General features: G+C 39.2%; 1 protein-coding gene across 1 annotated transcript in view; it reads left to right on the top strand.

Annotated features, from left to right (window-relative positions):
* Positions 1–8,988: 8,988 nt before the first annotated feature.
* The window catches only part of IL16 (interleukin 16), a 37,489-nt gene continuing 25,248 nt past the window's right edge, over positions 8,989–21,229 (top strand). The window contains exons 1-2 of the mRNA XM_010571935.1: positions 8,989–9,038; positions 13,606–14,017. Coding sequence (XP_010570237.1) covers positions 8,989–9,038; positions 13,606–14,017 — 462 coding nt within the window. The remainder of the gene's footprint in view (positions 9,039–13,605; positions 14,018–21,229) is intronic.

The raw sequence follows: 21,229 nt of genomic DNA, 5'->3' as shown, positions 1-21,229 counted from the left end.
TAACCTTTCTAGTAATTTCAACTCTGCTGCATAACTGCAGGATATATTCTTTAAATATTTTTTCTTTAAAGAGGAAATGCAGAAAAATGCATTTCTTCATGAGAACTGGATAGGGGTAGTATCTAATCCTCTGAAAAAACATACGCATTTCCAAACCACTTTAAAATTAAACATTAATATGATTATCTACTACAGTTTCAGAGTATAGTTCCAAGCAAGACATCCAAATGCACTATTTACTTGAATCTCTGTATGAACTAGCCTATACAGGAAGTCAGTAAATTGCTCCAGAGTCTCAGCCTCAAAGGGGATAAGTATTTGTTTAGTCATATACTATAAATAACATCTGTAGACTTGAAACCTTGCCAGCATTATTAAGGCAGTGTTCACTTCATAGTATCCTTTATTATGAGCCTCATTAGTAACTGATTCATACAGTATAAGCCTACAGAAAAAAACCATGCAGGCGAGTATAGCACACACATATCGATGATATATTATCCATCCTGCCAGTGTAACCTCATTTGTTGTGGAGCTGGTATGCTCTGAGTGCACACCTCCTGGCAAGCTGCCCCTTGGGAGATGCAGTCAGGGCAGAGACTTCTGGAGTACCCCTTGCTGCTCCTCTGCAGGGGGATTGCTGTCAGGGTGCAGGTGGGGCCAAAACACTCCCCTCTTTCCCCACTGCACTAGCCTGTGGCTGTGAATGGGTGACATAAAGCTGTGGGGCTGTCAAATTGCTTCAATTTATGCTGAAGGACTGACCTAACAGACGATGGCCTCATCATCACTTTTACAGCTCTTTGCTATTAGAGAGCACCAGTGATGTGATCTGCTGCTTTTATTTGCCTAGTGCTGCTATAACAGAATATTTATGCTGTCTATATTACAGTATGACACATATTGTATACTGTAAAATAACTTGCATGCTTTATCATATGGAATAAAATTTGTATGCAATAGATTCTGCATAACAAGAGATGGGCTGGTGTAGGATATCATTATTTGACACCAGCAAATTCTTAGTATTTTCTAAGAGTAGTTGTTAATTGTTTTGTTCATTGTCCCAGTAAAAAAAACCCAACATTTAATTATCTTAGTGCTTTTCATCAGAGAAATCCCCACCCCACACATCCAAGAAAGAAGGTGACATCCACAACCCATTTTCATTGATGAGGACAAGGATTCAGAAGTGAGGGAAAGTAAAAGTATCTAGGGTCAAAACCACAGGTTACTATCAGAGCTGGAACCAGATCTCCGGACTCAATATAGTGTTCTGTCAAAAAATGAGCTGGGGCAGATTGTTACTGCTTTATAGTGAGTGGTGTGTATTAGATGTGGCTGGTAAGGTTCAGTTATAGGTCATTTATCCCTTTGCCCAAGATTAATGATGAGCCCAAACTGATATTGTCAAAATCTTAACAGTTTTCCTCTACTCATTTTATGCATTTAGGGTCCACTCCTGTTCTTGCATGCAACCCCCAAAGGTCTGCGTATTCTTACCTCTTGAATGTTTGAGTCAAGTCTTTTAGGATTCACTCCATGAATTAAAAGACAAAATTTATAATCAGTTTGAAAGATGTTGATGTTGAAGGAAAAGGGAAGAACAAGAATGGAAATCCTGGGTTATGTTGGTGGTTGTATGGTTGTCTTGGAACATGATTTTGGACAATTACTTGGGACTTAAATTCCAGAAGAGGCTATTTCATTTGGGAAATCCAAACTGAGACAAAGGATATAGTATTAATTCTTCTGGAGAGATGATTAGATGTTCTCTAGATCAAAAATGAGAATACATAAGGAAAGGTCACTTGAAAATTTGACCTCCCCGAGCACATCTCTGCTCTAGTGTCAGGGTCATTCAGTGACTGCCCTCAGGAGTAAGCCTACTGTAGTACATTGCATTGTGTGAACCTCAACATGGTGTTTTACACACTCACAGGCATACCACCTTGTTATGCATATCCAGACAGCCTTTCCGGATAGTCTATTCACGAGACAACCATGTATCTGGAGGCAGACAATCTGTCACACAATCCAATCATATATCTGCTCTTGTCCCCTCCATCAGCTGCAAAATAAAAGTAGTACCTGTGACCTGAGTTATACTGATTTCTTATGGATTAAGGTATCCCTTCCACTCCTTAATGCTACAGAGCTTAATTAGTTACTATCTGGTAGCCCTGGACTACAGACACTGTGGACCTAACAGTTATTTTTCCAATGTTTAAACTGACGTCATCACAAAACCCCCAAAGCAATCAAATATTAGATCATGCAATAAAGTTCCATGATACCTTCCACCCCATGGTCCCCCTTACTGACCTTCACAAAAAATGCTGGGGAAGAGATCATGGGCCATAACAGTAATAGTCAAGCTCTTTTAGACAAATACAGAAATAAAAGCAAATGAGTATCAGGACACAGCAATGTTTAAAGGAAATGGTAACTAAACAGTGTAACAATCTACCTGAAAGTATAGTAAAGTTTCAAGATTAGTAGAATAATGTCTGTACGTTCAGATTTGGTGCTTATTTTCAAAGATATGCTTTAGCTGGAGCAGAAATTATTGCCATCAGTACAGGAATTACAGGTTAAATTTTTCTCTTTGACAGGTTGATTAGAATAGCTAATTAGAACAACTTCTTCTGGGCTTGAAACCTGTGTTCTGTAGGAAAAACAAAACCCAAGATCAGGAATCCTCAGCTGAGATCTCTCAGTCACTAGCTCCAAGTTATTTAACATTAGACACTGCTCTGAAGGTGTAGGCTGATTTCAAAACATGAAAAAAAAGTCATCTCCCAAAGACACTAGATCCTAGTCTGTTTAGGATGCTACAGCTGACTCCAGCACCATCTATCATACCTATGAGCAGGGTGTCATCAGATCTCATGAAGCACCAGAAGCATTGTGTTTTGTGTCTTAACAGGGAGCTATTTATATGACAGATCATACTGTTTCACTCATGAGAAACCTGTAAAATAATCTAGTCTCATTTTGCTGTCATCAATAATGCTAGTGAGTAACATACGTGGTGTGCATTATTACAACTAAAGTTAGTGTTAAATGCAACAGTATTGCAGAAGATAAGAGCAAGAGAGCTGCCATTGGGGCTTTATACTGTTATCTTCAACACCACAAATAAACACTATCTATTCAGCTTCATTCTGATTGTCACAGCCTTAGAGATAAAGTAAAGCAGCAGAAATGTGAAGGGTCCTCAAGACTTGTTTAGTGCAGAGTTAAACAGCAGCATGTATTAAGTAGCTTTGCCTCTGCCAGGCACCAGGAATGACAATTACTCAGAAGCAGCTACTGCTAAAGCCTTGCAGTTGAAATAATGACTGTACTTATAAATGTAGTAAAGTCATCTTATTCAGGCATAGATATCCAAGAGAAGAGATTGCATAATTCCTCATCAATCACTGACATTACTAATTAAAAAAACCCCAAAACACCAAACCAAAAAACTCCACAACATCCCCCCTTAAGGAAAACCCACCCCAAACCCAAACAAACTAACAAACCCAGCAACCAAGACAGGAACATGCATGCCATCTGTGAAATGCTAAGGGATAACAAGCCCCTGACTTCACTGAGACTGAGATCAGGCTGCTGTAGAAAGTAGTGCCTGTACCAGAGTGTAAAATACGGAGCAAATTCTGCCTTGTTACACAGATGGACCAAATATATTCACCTTTTCGGTACTTCCATTCATTCATATCTGGCTGTTCAAGGAGTAAAGGAGAAGGCAGTAGCAATGAATATAACAGAATACAACATGGACTCGCAATAAAATGTAAAACCAGACAGGCCTAAATATACCTTTTATAATGAACTCATGAAAAATACAGAGAAAATTTTCATATGATTTTTGTATGTAGAGTAAGTTCATTTTTCTTTTGCCCTTTACTTTTTTTCCTGATAAATCATAGTTTTGGCAATTGATAATTCTCCTTTCATTCAACCTAAAGGGCCCCTTATGTCAGCCTACAGTTCAGGGGAATATAAATCAAAAGGAATGCAAAGTCAGATGAAAAAGGAACATTATGTGATTGGAAATGTGGAAAGAAGAGGTAAAGTCATAACTTTTAAAAATATTTGTTTTAAATTAGAATGACACCATACAGGGGAGCTCACATAATGTTTTACTACTCTGGTGCTGTAGCAAGTTATAAACTGTGTATTGGTCAATAGCTTTAAAAAAATTGATGGACCTTTTTGTCAGTACCAGGTATTTAGCAACTTCATAGCTGACAAAAATATTCTGCAGTGTTTCACTAAGCCCAACATAATCTCTTACACATAGTCTATATACCCAGTACAAAAATATTAAAATAACAAACACAACCCACAACACTTTGTTAAAAGGGTACCTTTCTTGCTATGCCTCATACACCACTCCTTGGCTACAGTCAATGCCTTTTACACTGACAGTGCTGTAATTTTGCAATCACACACTCTTACCACAATACTTAGTAGACCACATGACTACTTTTTCTGTAAGCATTGTACGTATACAGTAATATACTCTTCATAGAGTTCCAGGATATGTTCTCAAGATGAGGTAAAAATACTTTTTGATGAGTGTACACTTAGTATTAGACCCTCTTCCATGGAAGTAGATAGCAATATTTTACAGTTTATCTTTAAGTCACTGCAACAAGTAAGGACACCAGAAAAAGGTTAGTAATCATGCAGAGTGTGAGCACATGTCATGTGACACAAACGTATTTGGGAAGACAAGTCTAGGAAATTTTATTAACTCACAGGAAGGCAATTCACTGGAAAACAGTCTAGAAGGGCCGCAGAGCTGGATACCGTTATGAAAGAGTCAGGTAATAAAGTTCACAAAAGGAAGTGGAATTTTAAAAAAGGATCTGAAGAAAAAGGAGAAGATCCAAACATATGAAAGCAGCATGAAGCTGAGAGAAGGAGGGGCAGAAGAATAAAAGATAAAACTATGTAGAAGATAGAGGATGAGATCAGTACAGAGATCAATGAGAAAAGGATTCTACAGAGACTTAAAGATCAGGATATTTTTCCTAGTACAAGAACTGAACAAATCTTAGAGGCAACGAATTTAAAACAATTGCAAGGAAGTACATTTTTATGTAATACATGAAACTTGTTGCTTCTGGATACTCTTGAAATCAAAAGCTTAATGGGAACCAGAAATGGATAAATTACAGTTGCATTACACAGGATTCATTTCATCTGTAGAAGGAAAAAAAAAATTTTTTTGTGCTTCCTAGCAAAAGTTAGGTACTAAGTGATGAAAGGAATTAGAGAGAGATTTACCTAATGAAATACTTATCCATTATGGGGCAGCTGTAGCTTCTGCTAAAACAAGACTATCCAATTGTAATGTAAAAAGCTCCAACAATTTTGGAATATATACAAAACCTCAGAGTGCTAGTTTACTCTTACCAATAAGGTACTCAGAAGAAACTCCTCCTGAAAGCAAGCTCTTGATTTTTTTTTTTTTTTTTTACAAGGCAATTCCTTTGAAGCAATTGCTATTAGCCATTGATGGAGAGGGATACTGGATTAACTGTGCTTATAGGGTGTCTCAATGTGTGATGTTGCTATGTTTTGACGGATGGAAGGGCAGAGTGAAAGTTGCGAAACCCAAGACAGAGATGACTAACCCAGTCCTGGCTTAGCAGCAATGAGGGGATGGATTGTCCTGTGTAACATAACTGTTGTCTGGAGTATGGCAAAATATGAAAATTGTGACTGTGTTTAAGGCAAAAGTAATTCATCAGTTTGCTGAGCAATGTAATGACAGGACAAAAACTAGAACACTCCAAACTATTGGCTTTCTTTCCTATTAACACAAGCAGTATTTGAAGTTGGGTGGAGAACAGGACTGAGAATAAGTTCCATCATTACTTAGATTTGCTTTGCCCAGCACTAATGTTCTGTTTAAATTTATATGCTCCTTTTTGGAAAAGGTTATCACCAGTAGCAACAGGCAAAATATTTACTACTGAATAGTCTGCATACTTGTCTTCTTGATCCAAACCTTTGAATATGGAAAATAATTTGGGGAAAAGAGGGATCAGCTCCTGTATCTGCTATGGTTCCAGACACATCCTGATTTCAGTCAGGCAAAAGAGAAGAACTGTCATAAAAAATAAATTCAATGCTCCTCTATTTCCTTTTCCTACCTCCAATAGATACTAACTCCAGATGTCAGAAAAGTTACTCCACTTTATGGTAACTAGGACCCTATCCCTCGGCAGAAGTATCACTCTACCTGTGAATGGTGCCATTTGACTTTTATTCTGAAGCAAGAGCTGCTGCCCCTTCTGCACGCTATTCCCTTTAACTGCAGATATTATTCTCATCAACTCACCTCTTGGGGTGAAATCTCTGTCCCACTGAAATCAAAGGCAAAACAGCTAACTTCAAAGTGCTCATAATTTCTGCTATCTTCTTTTTCCACACATTAATTATGCTTTAGGTTTCAAGTATTTCCTTTTATTTGTTTGAACTCTCTTCATTTTACTGCATTCTTCTTTTCCTGTCCCTCGCATGAGAAGGCAGTAAAGAAACCCAGCTGATTTTCCCTATAGTACCTATTATATCATAAACCTTTATCAATGCAGCTCCTTTCTGCAAAGGAGAGTCCACATAATTTCAATCTTTTAATATAAAATTCCAGCCTCTGATCAGTGTATTCATTGCCCTTTTCCTGGTACAATACTTCTGAGCTAAGTAATGAAGATTGACCACAGTATTCAATATCAAAGCATACCATTAGTGCAACATGGCAGGCGCAGCAGAGGTTCTCTCTCTCTCCTTTTTCTTATGGCTTCTGAAAAACTGCTTTTCTGTGCACCACTGGGCACTGAACAATTACTGTATAGAGAAGATGGAAAAAACTGCAAAAGGTTAGAGTGAAACAACATGAAAAAACAGCCCCTCCTTGTGATATTTATGTTTCTGCTGCTGGCCCTGGCAGAAGTCCAGATTCTGAATGAACAAAACTCCCAGTGGCTTAGGGACTACAGTATTCAGCCCATAGTCAGGAAATGCAATAGCATGTGACAATGGGAAGAAATAAAAAAAACTTTCCAATGCTTTTGAGCTTCCAGCTCAATCAGTTTGGATCAAAACTCAGGGGCTGTTGAGATTTGTGTGAATGAGTTCTCTATTGCTAAACAAAAACCTGTGTGTGTTACAGTGTAAGACAGTTAAGTGGTAAACAGTATGTGGCTTTGCTTCCTCATTAATATTTCATTTTTACAGTACTAGCACTGTAAAATCCCATTTTATGTACAAGGCCACTGTCCTCTTTATTCAAATACAGTGAGGAACTCTTTCCCAAAACACAAAGTCAGCTTCCTATTTCTCCTCCTTTCCAGAAAAGCTACTTGATAACTGTTGTTCGCTACTCAGTGTCAAATCTCAGTTCTTCTACAAGATTAGAATTTAAAAGAGTTGGGTAATGTTCCATGTTTATTGGCATTCAGTGACTCAGGTTAAACCTGTGTCCTTTACAACAGATTTCCTTTGGGGAACTAACATCCTGAAAACTTAATTGTTGGGAAAATGATGTCAAATTCTCTTCTTTTTGTAAACATTTAAAATATAAACTACCCACAACTGTATTTTCAGGGACAGAAATTTTCAGGGCTCCTGTAGACACTATATAGAGCAGAGATTTCATCGTCACTTTTTCTCCCAGTAAGTTCATCATTCTCATGGGGCAGATACTTGCCTTCACAGTTTATAATTTCTCTCTCTCTCTTTTGCAAGTTTAGTGACAGACCAATAAAACCAGGACCTTCAAGCCACAGAATGCAGAGGGCAGCAGGTGTCTAAGCACTCTCTTGTTGACCATTTCCCTGACTAGACAGGGCCAGGTGTAAAATTCAGGTTTCTGTTTACATTTTCCTGAAAAGTATAGGATTTATAGTTTGTGAGAACATTCCAAAGAGGCCTCACTATTTCAACAAACTAACATTAACTGTTTCAGAGACAATTCTTTCTTTTATGGAAAATTTTTTTAATTTTACAAACTCCCTACATATCTTATCACACAAATTCACTGAAGAAAGTAGGTTTCTGCAGCAAGATTGTTATTTGTCAGTGTGAGCAGAACTGAGGATTGACAGATGGGGACTAACAGATTGATCTGTGTGATCAGTGAAAAACAGCTAAGCGTGCCTAGGGATGTGGCAGAAAGGTGGCTGCCTGCTCCCACAACTGATGGTGGACACAACCCAAGCAGTGTTTCATGGGGTGAGTTGCCACAGTAGTAGAATAGACCATGAACCATTTACTTTGCAGCAAATGAAAGGTGTAATTGAGGCAATTAGGAATCCATGGCATAGTTCTCATATCCCAGATGCTCTACAGGAAAAGCAACAATTTTCTGAGTCCTTGATCAGGTTGGATTACAAAGTTCCAGTCTAGCCCATAAAGGGGAGAGTATTTAAGAATTGGTAGGTTAAAGGGACCATGCCACTTCATGGTGAACAATATAAAGGCTTGGCATTCAAAAGTGGCTCCTATTATGTTTTGCTCCTGGAGCAGAAGGGGTCTATGAAATTCTTACTAGCTTAATGTTTAAAATATCTGCTAAAAATTATGAGAAACATGCTTGCCATCTCAGCCTGCAGCAGGAAATCCTGCACTTGATTAGCACGGATTCTGGCTGCTCCCCCCCACCTCCTCCCAAGTAGGTTTAACATGCCTGAACCCCATCAATCCTAGGACTGGAGAGCAATGGGTAAAAACAAATGACACAAACTCCTTAAATGGTCTTGCCTTCTCTGGGTAGCTGGGAGCCTGCTGGATACAATTTCCCCCATACTGCATCCCATTGCTTTTGTTTATCTATCCTTGCTGACATTTTCTTCAATTAGGAAACAATAGCTCCGTTCCAATGTACTGAGCAGAATTACTGAAACCAAGTCACGTGACACCATGAGAGTGTGTTTTCAATTATTCACTCTATCTTTTTTTGCCAGGCCTATGAAGAGGACCAGCCTTCTGCAGGAGTCAGGTTTGTCTGCCTTGCTGTTGTAAGTTCCTCCTTTTGAATTTTTGTTTTACAATTAGGTATTTAATTTTTTTTTTAAATAATTTTTAACAGTAAATTCAACTCTCCAAGAGCTTCTTAATCTTTATTAGAAAACTTCCAAATCTCTAGCTCTTCCTACTGCCTGGAAATCCTAGACAGCTGTAATAGTTCAGTGCTAATAGTACTGCTCAGTAATGAATCTGACAAAGATCACAAGATCTAGATTAAAATGGGATGCAAGATATCATGTTGTTAGCACTTGGTAATGTAAAACTCATCTTGTCCTTGCTAGTAAAGAGAAGTTTTATCTTTCCTACTGTCTGGTTAACAGCAGAGCATTCGCATTCAATCTGGGAGCTACACCAAATTATTTGCATCTTGTAAATGCTCGGTTTAATATCCAACCAAAAATTTGAACCAAATGGGCACAGCTCAAATCATGTATTTTGTTTGCAGAAGACAGACTGAGTTAGGGCTTTTTAGACTTAAAGCTGGAAAAATAAAGCTTGGGGAAAAAAAAAGAAACAGAGAAAGAACATTTGGTTTGCATTACAAACCACAGACAACTTCCATCAGGCGTGCTGGAGGTATAAGAATGGCAAGAGAAAATGACAAGCAGTGAGTGCACTGGAGGAAAAGATGAATGGTTTGGAGAATCGACTTTGAAGTAATTGTCCATGCCACCAATACCTTGAATTAAATTTGGTGGAAGATGGCAATGAATCATAAAGCTTCTCTGGCACTTGTGATATTGTTTTCTGTGTAAAATAACATTTCTGGATATTTTTATTGGAAAACTTATAGACTATGTTTTTGGTACCTCCTATATTTCTGTCACTTATGCAACCCTGAATCAGCAGCTCTGGAAAGGATGTTGCCTTTGTTAAGACTTGGGCTGTGATCTAATACTTAGAGCAAGAGCAAGTATTTAACTGGAACTCTTCAGGTCTGCTGGGTTTGTTTTCACCTCAGCCACTGGCTTGCTTTGAGATATTAGGTAAGTCATTCAGGGTTAAACTTGGTCTTTGAGCCAATGGAGCTCTGATGGGAGTGGGGGAGGAGGAAATAGCTGATGCAGCAGGGCAAAAGAGCTATTCTCTCTGCATAAGGTAAAATTCCTCAGGAGCATTGCAGGGGGGAGGGGTGGCAGAATGCACTTAGAGCGGTTTCCTTCACTGTTTCAACAGGTGCTTCTATGTGTTCCCTGCATCCCAGATGCTTAACATAGTCAGAGAGGTACCTCTTGGAGCATTTAGTACTGATGGCAGTGCTCCCTTCTTAAGCTCAGCAGCTTCAAGCAGAGTAAGAAAGGGCTCCTGCATCTCTCCATCCTTCATTCTAGCATGCCAGTCTCCAGAGATCTGTATTTTGACCATTAAGCTATCGCGTCCTCTGCTTACCCATGTGCTTAACAGCTCTTTTTAAATTCTTTCACTTTGGAGAAGTAGGGTGCAGTTAATGTTTGTACAACATTGAAATCCTTGAATATAAAGTGCTATTTCTTCTAATTTTCCCCCATAGGCATGATTGTTTAGGTCTGAATGTGCAACTCAGGCTTATTTCTGACATTCTTATTGCTAGTGTCTAATAGCAATTGCCAGAATCACAGAAGGAGCACCAATCCCTGTTGCAGACTTTCAAGTGATGTGCATTCCACAGACCTTCAGCAAGTAGCTCTGTTGCTTCCTACCCAGGTGCTGAGGGGAGGTACTTGCAGAAGTTCCCCTCATCCTAGCCATCCTATGGCTTTTTCAACTCCACATTCTGGTCTAATGGGCCAGATTGCATTTTTACCTACCTTCAGACATACCGGAAAAGCAACATTAAGCTTTGCAAGATTAATTTCCTAATACACTGGGGATGCTAACAGGGATTTCCCAACTCAAAAATTGCAATTAGGTACATACATATTATGGTAGACTAAAGCTTTAGCCTTACCAAAACACTAAAACATGTCTTTTTTAAAAGAAACAAACAAAGAAAATCTCCAAACCTTGAAAGTCTTTACATAATGGTAGGGATAAGCATCAGTCAGCTTTTAACTAAAGTAATCAACAAAAAAGCACACAAAAAAATTGCAAGCTTGTGATGCTGAATTACACCACCACCAACTACTTATTTCAGTTCTCAAAATTATTGTTCTGATATAATTCATGGCACTTTTCATCTCTGTACTTCAAAATAAATTACCACATAGAGACTCTGAAAAGTATGTTCTCTCAATAGTGCAGGAGGGGAGGTTAATCCTAGAGAAATAAGACCCCATGTCAACTACAAAGCCCATGTGTTGAAGCTGAGCTCCATCTATGTCATACCTTTCCCCATCCCCTCTGGCCTCTGTGTCCTTACACATAGGCTTAGATGTCCTTTTATTCAGTGTGTGCTCTGTGTCACAGGAAGGAAGCATGGCTGTGCTGTTGGGCAGTCTTCCATCTACACCGTGGCTGCATTCAGCCATGGTTGCAAATCTTGTTATTCATAAGAAGAGAGGCTACTCTGAAAAAGAAAAAAAGTAGAACATTCTGTGTACTGAGGGGAATGAAGATTATGCTAGTTCAGTTTGACCCTGAAAACTTCCCTTATGCCAGTGTAGGGGAGGCTGGAAGCCTTCGGTTCCATTGTTCCTATCCAGTGGGGTCAGCCTGTCCCACAGGAGAAGAGAGGATCCCAAAGACACACAGAAGAGGGGCAGAAAACACACCAGCTTTATGGAACTTGACATGTTCTCTGGATACTTTCAAACTTAAACTTTGCCCTGGAATAGTGTCCTGCTAGGAAATTTGATGAGTTCCAATACTCAGGGCATGAGTTTCTGAAGTGTTGGAGATTTTATTTTGGAAAAGAGACACCAGGAAGTAGAGCAATATTAGGACCGGTATGACAGAAAATAAATTATGATGGAAGGCTGTAGGAGCGTTACCTATCATAAATGCCAGAAAGGACTGCACAAATAAATATCCTTCTCCCTCAGAGATGAAGGGATCCCTTTGCTGCTCCTGAAAAAGCTACATGCAAATTTTTTTTCTTTTACAAATGCAAACAAATTCAGATTCACGCTGAATTCTGTATTTCTCCAGCAATGCCATATAGCTCCTTTAGACAAGTATCCAAGGACATAGTGTTTATCATCTGTTTTTGTTCTTCCTGGTTATTTGTATCAGATGGGAAAAAAAAAAATCCTGCAGATTTATTATAAGGCTGGCTTGGATTTATTATATGAATCTGTCTTGGTCAGAACTTGCAGGCCTGTGTTTATTGTTGTGGCTGTAAGGAGCCTTTAGAAAACCTGCTTTATTCTATTTCTATAGCACCAGTGGCATTTCAGGTACAAAGTGCATACATACTTAACTAATTCTGCATAGAAGCTGGGAAAAAAAAATACCTCAGACAAACACAACAACCCAATTTAGAGCACAATGTACAAACCTTTTCTCTCAATAGTATACTTAAGAAGTGCTTTTCAAGTTACATTGATTTTCAATTTTGTGTACGACACCTACAGCATCTTTGATTTATGCAAATCCTTTACTTTTAATAGGTATTTTCTCTAGAACAGCAGCATACAGTATCAATTAGGTACTGTGAAGAGAACAGAAAAAAATGTGTAATAAAATTGATAATAAAAATCAAGTAAGAAAGTTGAAGTGATTACTTTAGACTTCCTCTTGTTGAATTTTCAGCACTGACACATACCTACCAAAATATTTCTAGAAAACTTTTTCTGAGAGAAAAAAGAAACAGTTTAACAAAACTTCCCTTTGTTATCTTAATGTGCTCATTACTCATTTTACAAAAGCTTCAACTTTTACCACATTTTGATTGCATAGCATTTCTTCCATTTTCTCTTAATTTTGTATGCTGAATCATACCCTGAAACAAACCATTTCTGTAATGGGATGCTTTTTGATTGATGTATTGGAGCTGTATTCCTTTATAGAGTTCAATCCCTAATCAGATATTCACATCTTAAGTGCTTCACTGGATCCCTCTGTTACTGTTAAATGCACGGTCTTAAGTGAGTTCTGGTCTGCAAAGGTAGGAGTTTTATAGCAGCCTGACATTCCTTACTCTCTCATGGCTAAGATCTACTTTTGCTAAAACACTTACAAATCAGATGTGCCAGGTGGAGAACTTAACCTCGACAATTTGATTAATCTTTGAATGATAGTGGTTTCATGAATCAAACTTCAGAAGGAGCTTCCTCTTTCCAAATAATGTTAGGAGGACAGAATAATGCTTTTAAAGTATCTTCCTTTTCAATTTGGGATTTCAACATGCAAATTCAGCAGAAGCCCAAAGGAAGCAGCACAATGGAAACATCAAAAACATTTATTAAAAGCACTCTTGTGCTTGGGGAGCATGGGAAGAGAATGAAAAGGTGAAGGAGAATTTAGTAGAGCACTGCACAGAGACAGAATTAGCAAGTCATGAGATACCACGTGGCTGTTAGCAGACTGAAAGGCTCTGTTGATTCGATTTATTCATTAGGGCTTTTCAGTAGTGTAGGTTATTAAGTGGGAGAAAGTGGGGTATATTACAACTTACTTTTTATATTTCCTTTCCTGGAGAATATTTCACACCAGAGGAGCAGAGAAAGTTACTGAAAGTATCATGCCACATAAATGGGAGAATGATAGGAAAAAGAGCAGCACCACCAGCTCTCTGAAGATGGATCGAAAGAGCAATGCTGGGAACAGGAAGTCAAGAAAATTTCGTTCCATTTCGAGATCACTTATACTTTGCAATGCCAAGAACAGTGATGATGGGTCAAGTCCTGATGAGAGATGCCCTGATCCCTTTGAGATTTCTACCAGTTGGGGTCAAGAGGATTTTGACTGCTGTCCTAGAACACAACTGCCATGCTCATCAGAGACAGAAGACAGCCCACCTGATCCTCCACGTGTGATTACCAGCATGGTCCAGTCCAAAGCTGCAGCAAATGAGAATTGCAACAATATGAGAAGACAGTTACTCACCAAGGTAGGCAACTCTGTGCAGTATATTGTAATCTTTCCCATTGCAGTAGCTCCTAAATGGATTAATTCATATTTCTCAGGAAGACAGGATTCTACTTGACTTTTTCAGAGCCTATGAGCCTGCAGTGTTCTGCTCTGTATAAACAGCATGAGAATGTATTAGCTTCCCTGCTGTGCTGTTGCACTCTGCTGATTGATGTTCTGCTGAAATCAGTGACTGCTAGGCCACTCTCAGTGTATTCAGACTAGCACAGCTGGTGCTTTCTACCTGTAATATAGTATTCAGCTCAAAATAGAAAACTGTCACAATAGTAAAGTGCATTTGTAAAGTGTGATACCGTGAGATCTCACAAGCTATGCAATTATGAATTATATTAATACTATGAAAGACACAGCAGATTCAGCAGGCAGATGTTCTTTCTCTCTGATTCAGGAAGGAGGTTGTGATGGCTCTAAAACCACCAGAGACGTAAAAAAATCTTAACAGCCTCATATTACAGCATTATTCTTTAATCAAGAAGTAACTATGTTAACCCTAATGATCTGAATAATTTTTCAGTCTGAGCAATGTATTTTAGATGCCTTTACAAAGTTCCTTTTCAGTGACATATCCTAATTTTTCTGCTTTCTCTCTACCTGTTGGTGTGATGTGTGAAAGGGACCTCACTGCAAGTATGACATGTCTTTTAATACAGTTTGTGTCCTCCTGGTACCTCCCTTATTATATGCCTTTTACCTGTCCAAATAGTGGCTTATATGAAAGAACTGATTCTTTCACCCAAAATATTTCTTTCATATATATTCTATTTTATTTTACATACCTTCAACAGAAATTGGTGAAAACTAGACCTCTACATCTAAACACACAGTGGCACAGTGGTACTGAAAATCAGAATGTCCCCTTACTCCTTGAGTTTCTTGCTAATGATCAGAGTATGCAGCCCAATATTGCAAAGACTGCAGCAGGACAGTTCTGGATGTGAGGTGTTTCAGCCCCTGGCAAAGTCCCAGCGTGAGGACAAAAACAAGCCAACTTTCTGTTACATTCTGACAGAAAACATAAATAGGTAACACTGACCCAAGTCCCAAAATACACTCAGTTACCTGCAAAACCATACCGTCTCCTCCCTTTTGGAAACAGTCCATATGCACTCTGCTGATTTCCTTCTGTGACTGAAGAAGGAGCTGGCCTCTGTGGACTCTCCCTCTTCTCTTTTAACAAAGCTGAAGCACTTTCTTAGGTGTGTGTCAGCTGCCAGTCTACTTGCTTGCATACCTCAAAAATATGCAGGGCTCCAATAACTGTTGTGAGCCATACCCATATGAAACTACTCAGTATCTTCTTGCAGACTGTAAGTTTAGATCATTTGCTTTTACAGCTAGCAAGCAGCTCAAATAGGGATCTGGGGAACAGAGTAAGTCTCATAACTAATGCCATTGCACAGATAAAATATAACTGCTAAGGGTATAAATCCACTCTTAGGCTGGAGTGTTCGTGTCACTGAACAGGATGGGTCAGGAGCCTGGATGGAGACATAAATTAGTCAGCAACCCAGTCCCTTACAGCAGTGTTTGGGTTGCTTAGTGCCATTGTAGACAATAGGTACATTAAATTCCCTCTCCAAAGGTCTCATAGCAATATAAACCTTTTCAGATGCTGCTTGCTAATTTTCCAAACCTTTCAGAGTCATGGATCAATGAGTGATTCTAAAAAGTCTTATCTCAGCATGCTAAATAGGATGAACTTTGGTCACAGCTACACTGACTTTATCCTGTACTACTGTTGCTGAGGCTTTGCTCTATATTATGAAAGCAGTGATGTCTATCTTCCATATGGCACAAAAGCCTGTCAGAACAATCTTCCTGTACCACATGTCTTAGAAAGCTTAAAAGCTCTTTCTTTAAGAAACGAGTCAACAAGCATTTTTCAAGTCCCAGCGTAATGCTCACTCTCTCCATCTCCATGTGACACTTCAGAAATCCATGATGTGTGACTCAGAGCTGAAGGATCCTTCCCTTTGTTCAAGAAAATTGATTCCATTCTTTCTGTGGTGTTGCTGAGGATATTCCACTATTCTGCTTTCCAGCGCCTGCAGCCCTAAGCATGACTCTGAAGGTGCTAATAACTCCCACAGAACTGAACAACTTAATTTTTCCTGTCACATTGGAAGGAGAGAAGAATGTTTAAAAGTGCTGCATGATTTAATGCTCCCTGTACATTTCTCCTCCAAAGCTAAGGGGGAACCTGGAACATCAGTATTCCAAATACTAGTTCCTCTCTTCAGTTCAAAAACTTAAGTATCTCTCTGAGCCATACTCTGTCGATTGCATGGGATTCACCATAAGCAATAAACCATGACCAAACCAAACAGTGTTTCAGGACTTCTGCATGTGTATTAGAGGCATGTTTTCCTGATTTCAAAGTCTTTAGGATCGCACAGAATAGTGCTATGTCCCATTACTAACAGTCTGAGGAACTAGGTGCTACTTACAATAAGGAAATGAGACGTAAGAGGAGGATTTTTGAAGAGAGGGCATCTATGCACCATGACATCAATTCCTTTCACTTCAGTCTTCAGTAGAAAACGTTGCTGTAGCCGTTGAGGGAAGCACTGCAGCATGAGCACAGCCTATATTAGACTGCAGAGAATCCCCACAGAAACACGGTTCTTATTGCACTACCTGTAGAAAAGACTTTGAGCTGGAAATCTGGTCTTATTATACAATAGAGAATTTCAGAAGGCTGAAATTCTGATGATACGAGGTTTTGTTCATTCTTCTTTCCAATAAAATATGCACAGGTTTTGGTGCCAATAGTACTACACTGATTGGGGTGGGACTGCAAGTTGATGTCACTGCTCCTCTATCATCTGACTCAGCACAGTGCTAGCATGTGTGTGTGAAGGGACCACAACCTCGTATCTTGAGTAAATTTGGCTCTTGTGAGGAGTGCTGCAAAGGCTGGACCCAGATGCAAAAAACTGACTTGTACCTGTGCAGGTATTTTTGGTTTTAACCGAAGCATCCAGAGTCTGCATTTACACCACTAGTGTGCACCAAAAGGGCAGAGGATGGACATTAATTAACCATGATGCTGCCTACCACTTTTACTGTGATGATATGTGGGCAGCACCAGATGATAGGGGTTTCAGTTCATAACTGCATCTTCTAGGCAACTTCTTTAACCAACAGTATGTGGCATGGTGGCACACTCAGCTGCAGGGATTGACCTTTCATCTGTATAGAAGTTATAACAGGTAGAAGAAAATAAGGTTGAGACAAGGCTTAAATAGGAGCCCACCAACAACTCTTCAGTGGTTCATTACATTCAGGGCAAAAACCTCAGTCAGTGCTACATCCATGTGAACTGTGCAGTTATCTCAGACATTTGGATGACCAGATGGTCATTCACATCCTGCCAAGACATGGCCACTATATGTCACAGGGCCCTGTGTAACAGTCCTTAGTGGTTATGTCCTTCTTTGACCTCAGCCTACCCTACTGCTTACAGATATCTCACTTTACTGCTGGAGTCCTATTTCCAGTCATTTTTTGTCACAGAAAAGCTGCTGCCATGACATACAGAGAATGGAATAAACCAGGAGATAATCTGGGAAAACGGAAACAGAGAGGGAAGAGAGAGTGTAGAATTACAAAGACAAGAAAAGAGGAAACAGTTGACTATGGAATACTTTAAAGCAAGTGAAGTGAGGGGAGGAGAAGCAATAGTCAGGAGCAGTGAAGGAATCCTATCTGCAGCAAAGTGCATCACCTGACTACTCCCCACTTCCTACCAAATGCCACTTTCTTCTTTCTTTTCTTCTCTGTGTCCTCAGCACATTTTGTGCATTGCAACAGCAGCTTCATTCACCTACATGCTGCTCAGCAGAAAGGCAGGTAGAGGTGTTCCCACTAAGGACTATCATTTCATAAACTTCCCAGCCTTCTCCTTCTGCCTGGGTGATTGTACAGGAAAGAAATAGAAGCAAATAATACATCACCATACACACCCAGGCAAAGAAAAGCTGTATCAAAATCTTCTAGCACATAATAACTTATGTTTTGTGAGATAGCACCTGGGAAAGAATGTCTCAGTCTGATCCATTAATGTCTACATCCTCTTCAAAGTATCTCCCTTCATTATATATTCTAAATAGGAAAGATTTTTTTTCCCCTTCTCTAATGTACTGTCAGCAACAGTACAGAGTGTTTTAATTCATTTGGTTTCTGTGTTCCAATATTGACTCTTATTGACTATTGATCATTGTGTCTAGAGCACCCAGGATTACCTGGGTGTCTGTCATCTGTTCAGCCAGCTCCCACACCACTTAGGTTCCAAGATGAGGTGCACTTAGTCTGGTATGGACAAAGCTGGAAAGCCAGCTTGTCAGTGTATAAACAAGCAGATCTCCTTTACAGTTTGCTTCTCACAAAATCAGCAATTTTCAGGTGGCCTGAAAGGAAAAGAAAACAAAACAATTGTAAGCAGTATCTGATACCTTGTGTGCTGACACAGCAAACACTGTGGAACATGGCCTTGCCTGCTCGTGTCATTACAAAGTCTGAAACTATGCCAGTTGTAGGGAGAACGGACAGGACTAGATAGTATCAACTCGAACATCAGTCTCTGCTGAGTTTGAGAGATGCTTCAAGAAGCATTCCATTACCTCCTCCCTGCACCACCAACACCCTGGGAAGCACCAAGATTTACCAGCCAGAGGGGCTGGTAACAGGGTTGAAATAGTATCTAGAATAAAACATAACAGGGAAGGGCTGACACTTTATGCAAACTTTATGCAGATCCAAGCTGATGTGACTGGCATGGCTCCACTTAGTTCTAGGAACTTCTCTGTCCTTGCTTCCTTTGGTCCCTGACCCTCTGCTTGAAGGAGGAAAAAAGCAAAAGGTCATTTTTCTCCCTTGGTCATCACCAGAATATATTTTTAACTCACCTTTATGCAAACACCAGTTAGCTGGCCCTTTGGTACCAGGACAAGTGTTATGACAACAGACTGTAATGTTTCAAACATTAGCCTATGGGCAGGATGGAAAAACAAAGCCAAGAGAGGAGACTGCATTTATTTAGACATTTATTTGTTCTCCTGGCCTTCTTGCATTTGTGACATCAGGGCCATGTCGTCTCCAGAGCAAGTTGGGAAAGAGGCTGTTATATTAAGACAGTGTGTGCTGCAAAACACAGGCCAGGGCAAAGGCTCCCAGAAAAACAAACTGAAGGCCAGATGATGGGTGGAAATGTCCGTCTGTAACATTTGATGTGCTGAATCGTCTATCTAGGGCAGAACCTTAATCCCATGCCCTGCTTCTTGCATCATCCAAAGGCTTTCTAGCTTCTGCCATTTTATTAATTGCAAAGGGAATATGCTGCTGGGAAAATGAATTACATTTAGTATAAATATTTTGAAAAGACCAAGGCATCAGCTAGGGTACGTCAGAATCAGTGGAGTCGTGTCAGTTTGTGCCAGAGAGACTCTGGCCCTTTCTCTGTTAGAACTGATGCAGAAAAAAGTGCTTCTTGAAGAAAATCCCCAAAGACTATGTTCTCTTATTCTTCCACTTGGAAATCCCAGCCATTTCATAGTCAGGAGACCAGAAAAGCTAAATATTTAAATTCATTGTTGTACTGTTGTTAGATTTTTTTTTAAATTATTTTTTTGCTTTTTTTAAAACAGCAGTCAATCAGCTTATTGTCATATACTTGGTTAACTGAGTCAAAGACCTTACTTGAACTACCCTTGTATAACACTTCATTTCAGACAATCTAACTACTGTGTCTTACTTAAGAGTGCACAAAAGTTTTTCAGTTTTCCACAGATGCCTTGGTTACCCTTATTTCTAAACAACATCTGGAATTAGATGTTTTGAGATGGGACTCTGAGCTAGAAACATCTAATGAGAGCATGAAGGAAAAAGAAATCTTTTAAATAGCAGATAGAAAAGCATCCTCAGAAGCTTTGCATTTTGCATGACAAAAAAAGGGGAGCAGGAAGAGAGAGGTGACCTAGACATGCAAGTTACTTCTCCAGAACTAAACACATGAAAAATTAATCTACTCTCACCTGTGATAAAAATGCATTCAAGAAGGCTCTTGAACTCCACCTTTGATTTTTATCTTTCAGCCAAGCAGATTCAGCTTAAAGACAAATTTTGCTTATAATGCACTTCCACAGACTTTCTTCATTTTGTTTTCACAGCAATGAGTGGATATTATAATGCAGATACAAGTTCTCCCAGAGTCTTGAAGTGCTCGGTGGCAAAGCCCCTTATAAGAAGAGAGACTTTATTCACTAGCAGCAAATATGCATTTAAACATATGTTCTAGTAAGGAGTAGGCAAAGTTGACCTAGAATCCACCTGCCCACACACCAAACCTGCCAACCTTATTTTAGCAAATTTTCAGCATTCACTACATTCAGAGCTATAAATCACCTTTCAAAATGAGCAGGACACTTTAAAAAGGAGGAGGATGCAAAATAAATACTGTCCTTACTCTTGGAAACATCAGCAGTATTTCTATGCATAAAATAATAAGCGAGTCAGGAAATAAAAGATATTAAAGAACAAAACCCAAAGCAAATTGACTGCTGGCACATGAATTGGTCAAATGTTTATTTTTCTAAAGAACAGCTTTTATTAATTTTCTGTCATGTTGCAATAACTTGGATGTGAATATAGCGATCTATATCCAGGACCCAAAAAAGTGCAGATGCTGACAACATACAGATATTTGCCACATGTCCCTACAGCCCAACAGAAACTTTTTTTTTTAAGTAATTCACATAAATGAATCGCAGAAACGATTGACACAGAGCTTATTTGAAATGTAGCCCAACTTGGATTTAAACAAAAATTGTTCCCAAGATTTTTCTGTGGTGTACAATGGATTTAACCTCTACTTTCCTTCTGACTAAGTGCATGCAACTTACTGCTCTTGGAAAGAATATTCATATCAGTTTTTATTTGATGTCATTTCACATGTATGTCTCAATACAACCCAGAATTTCCAGCCTGGCATGTGTCCCATTGTACAAAATAAAATGTCTTCCCCAAAGGATTTACATGGTGCTGCAATGAAAAACCTCAGAGCCAAACCCACTGCACTCTGTGATGTCCCGTGAAACTGATGAGAACCAAATAACTTTTGGACAATTAATTGTGAGTTTTTTTATAAACACCATGAAGGCAGCAGCAATACACT

The sequence above is a fragment of the Haliaeetus leucocephalus genome, unplaced genomic scaffold (genome assembly GCF_000737465.1).
Source record: "Haliaeetus leucocephalus isolate CR32 unplaced genomic scaffold, Haliaeetus_leucocephalus-4.0 Scaffold339, whole genome shotgun sequence".
In the NCBI taxonomy this organism is placed as follows: domain Eukaryota; kingdom Metazoa; phylum Chordata; class Aves; order Accipitriformes; family Accipitridae; genus Haliaeetus; species Haliaeetus leucocephalus.
Note: the sequence above shows the minus strand (reverse complement) of the source record. Positions and strands in the feature narration are given on the sequence as shown.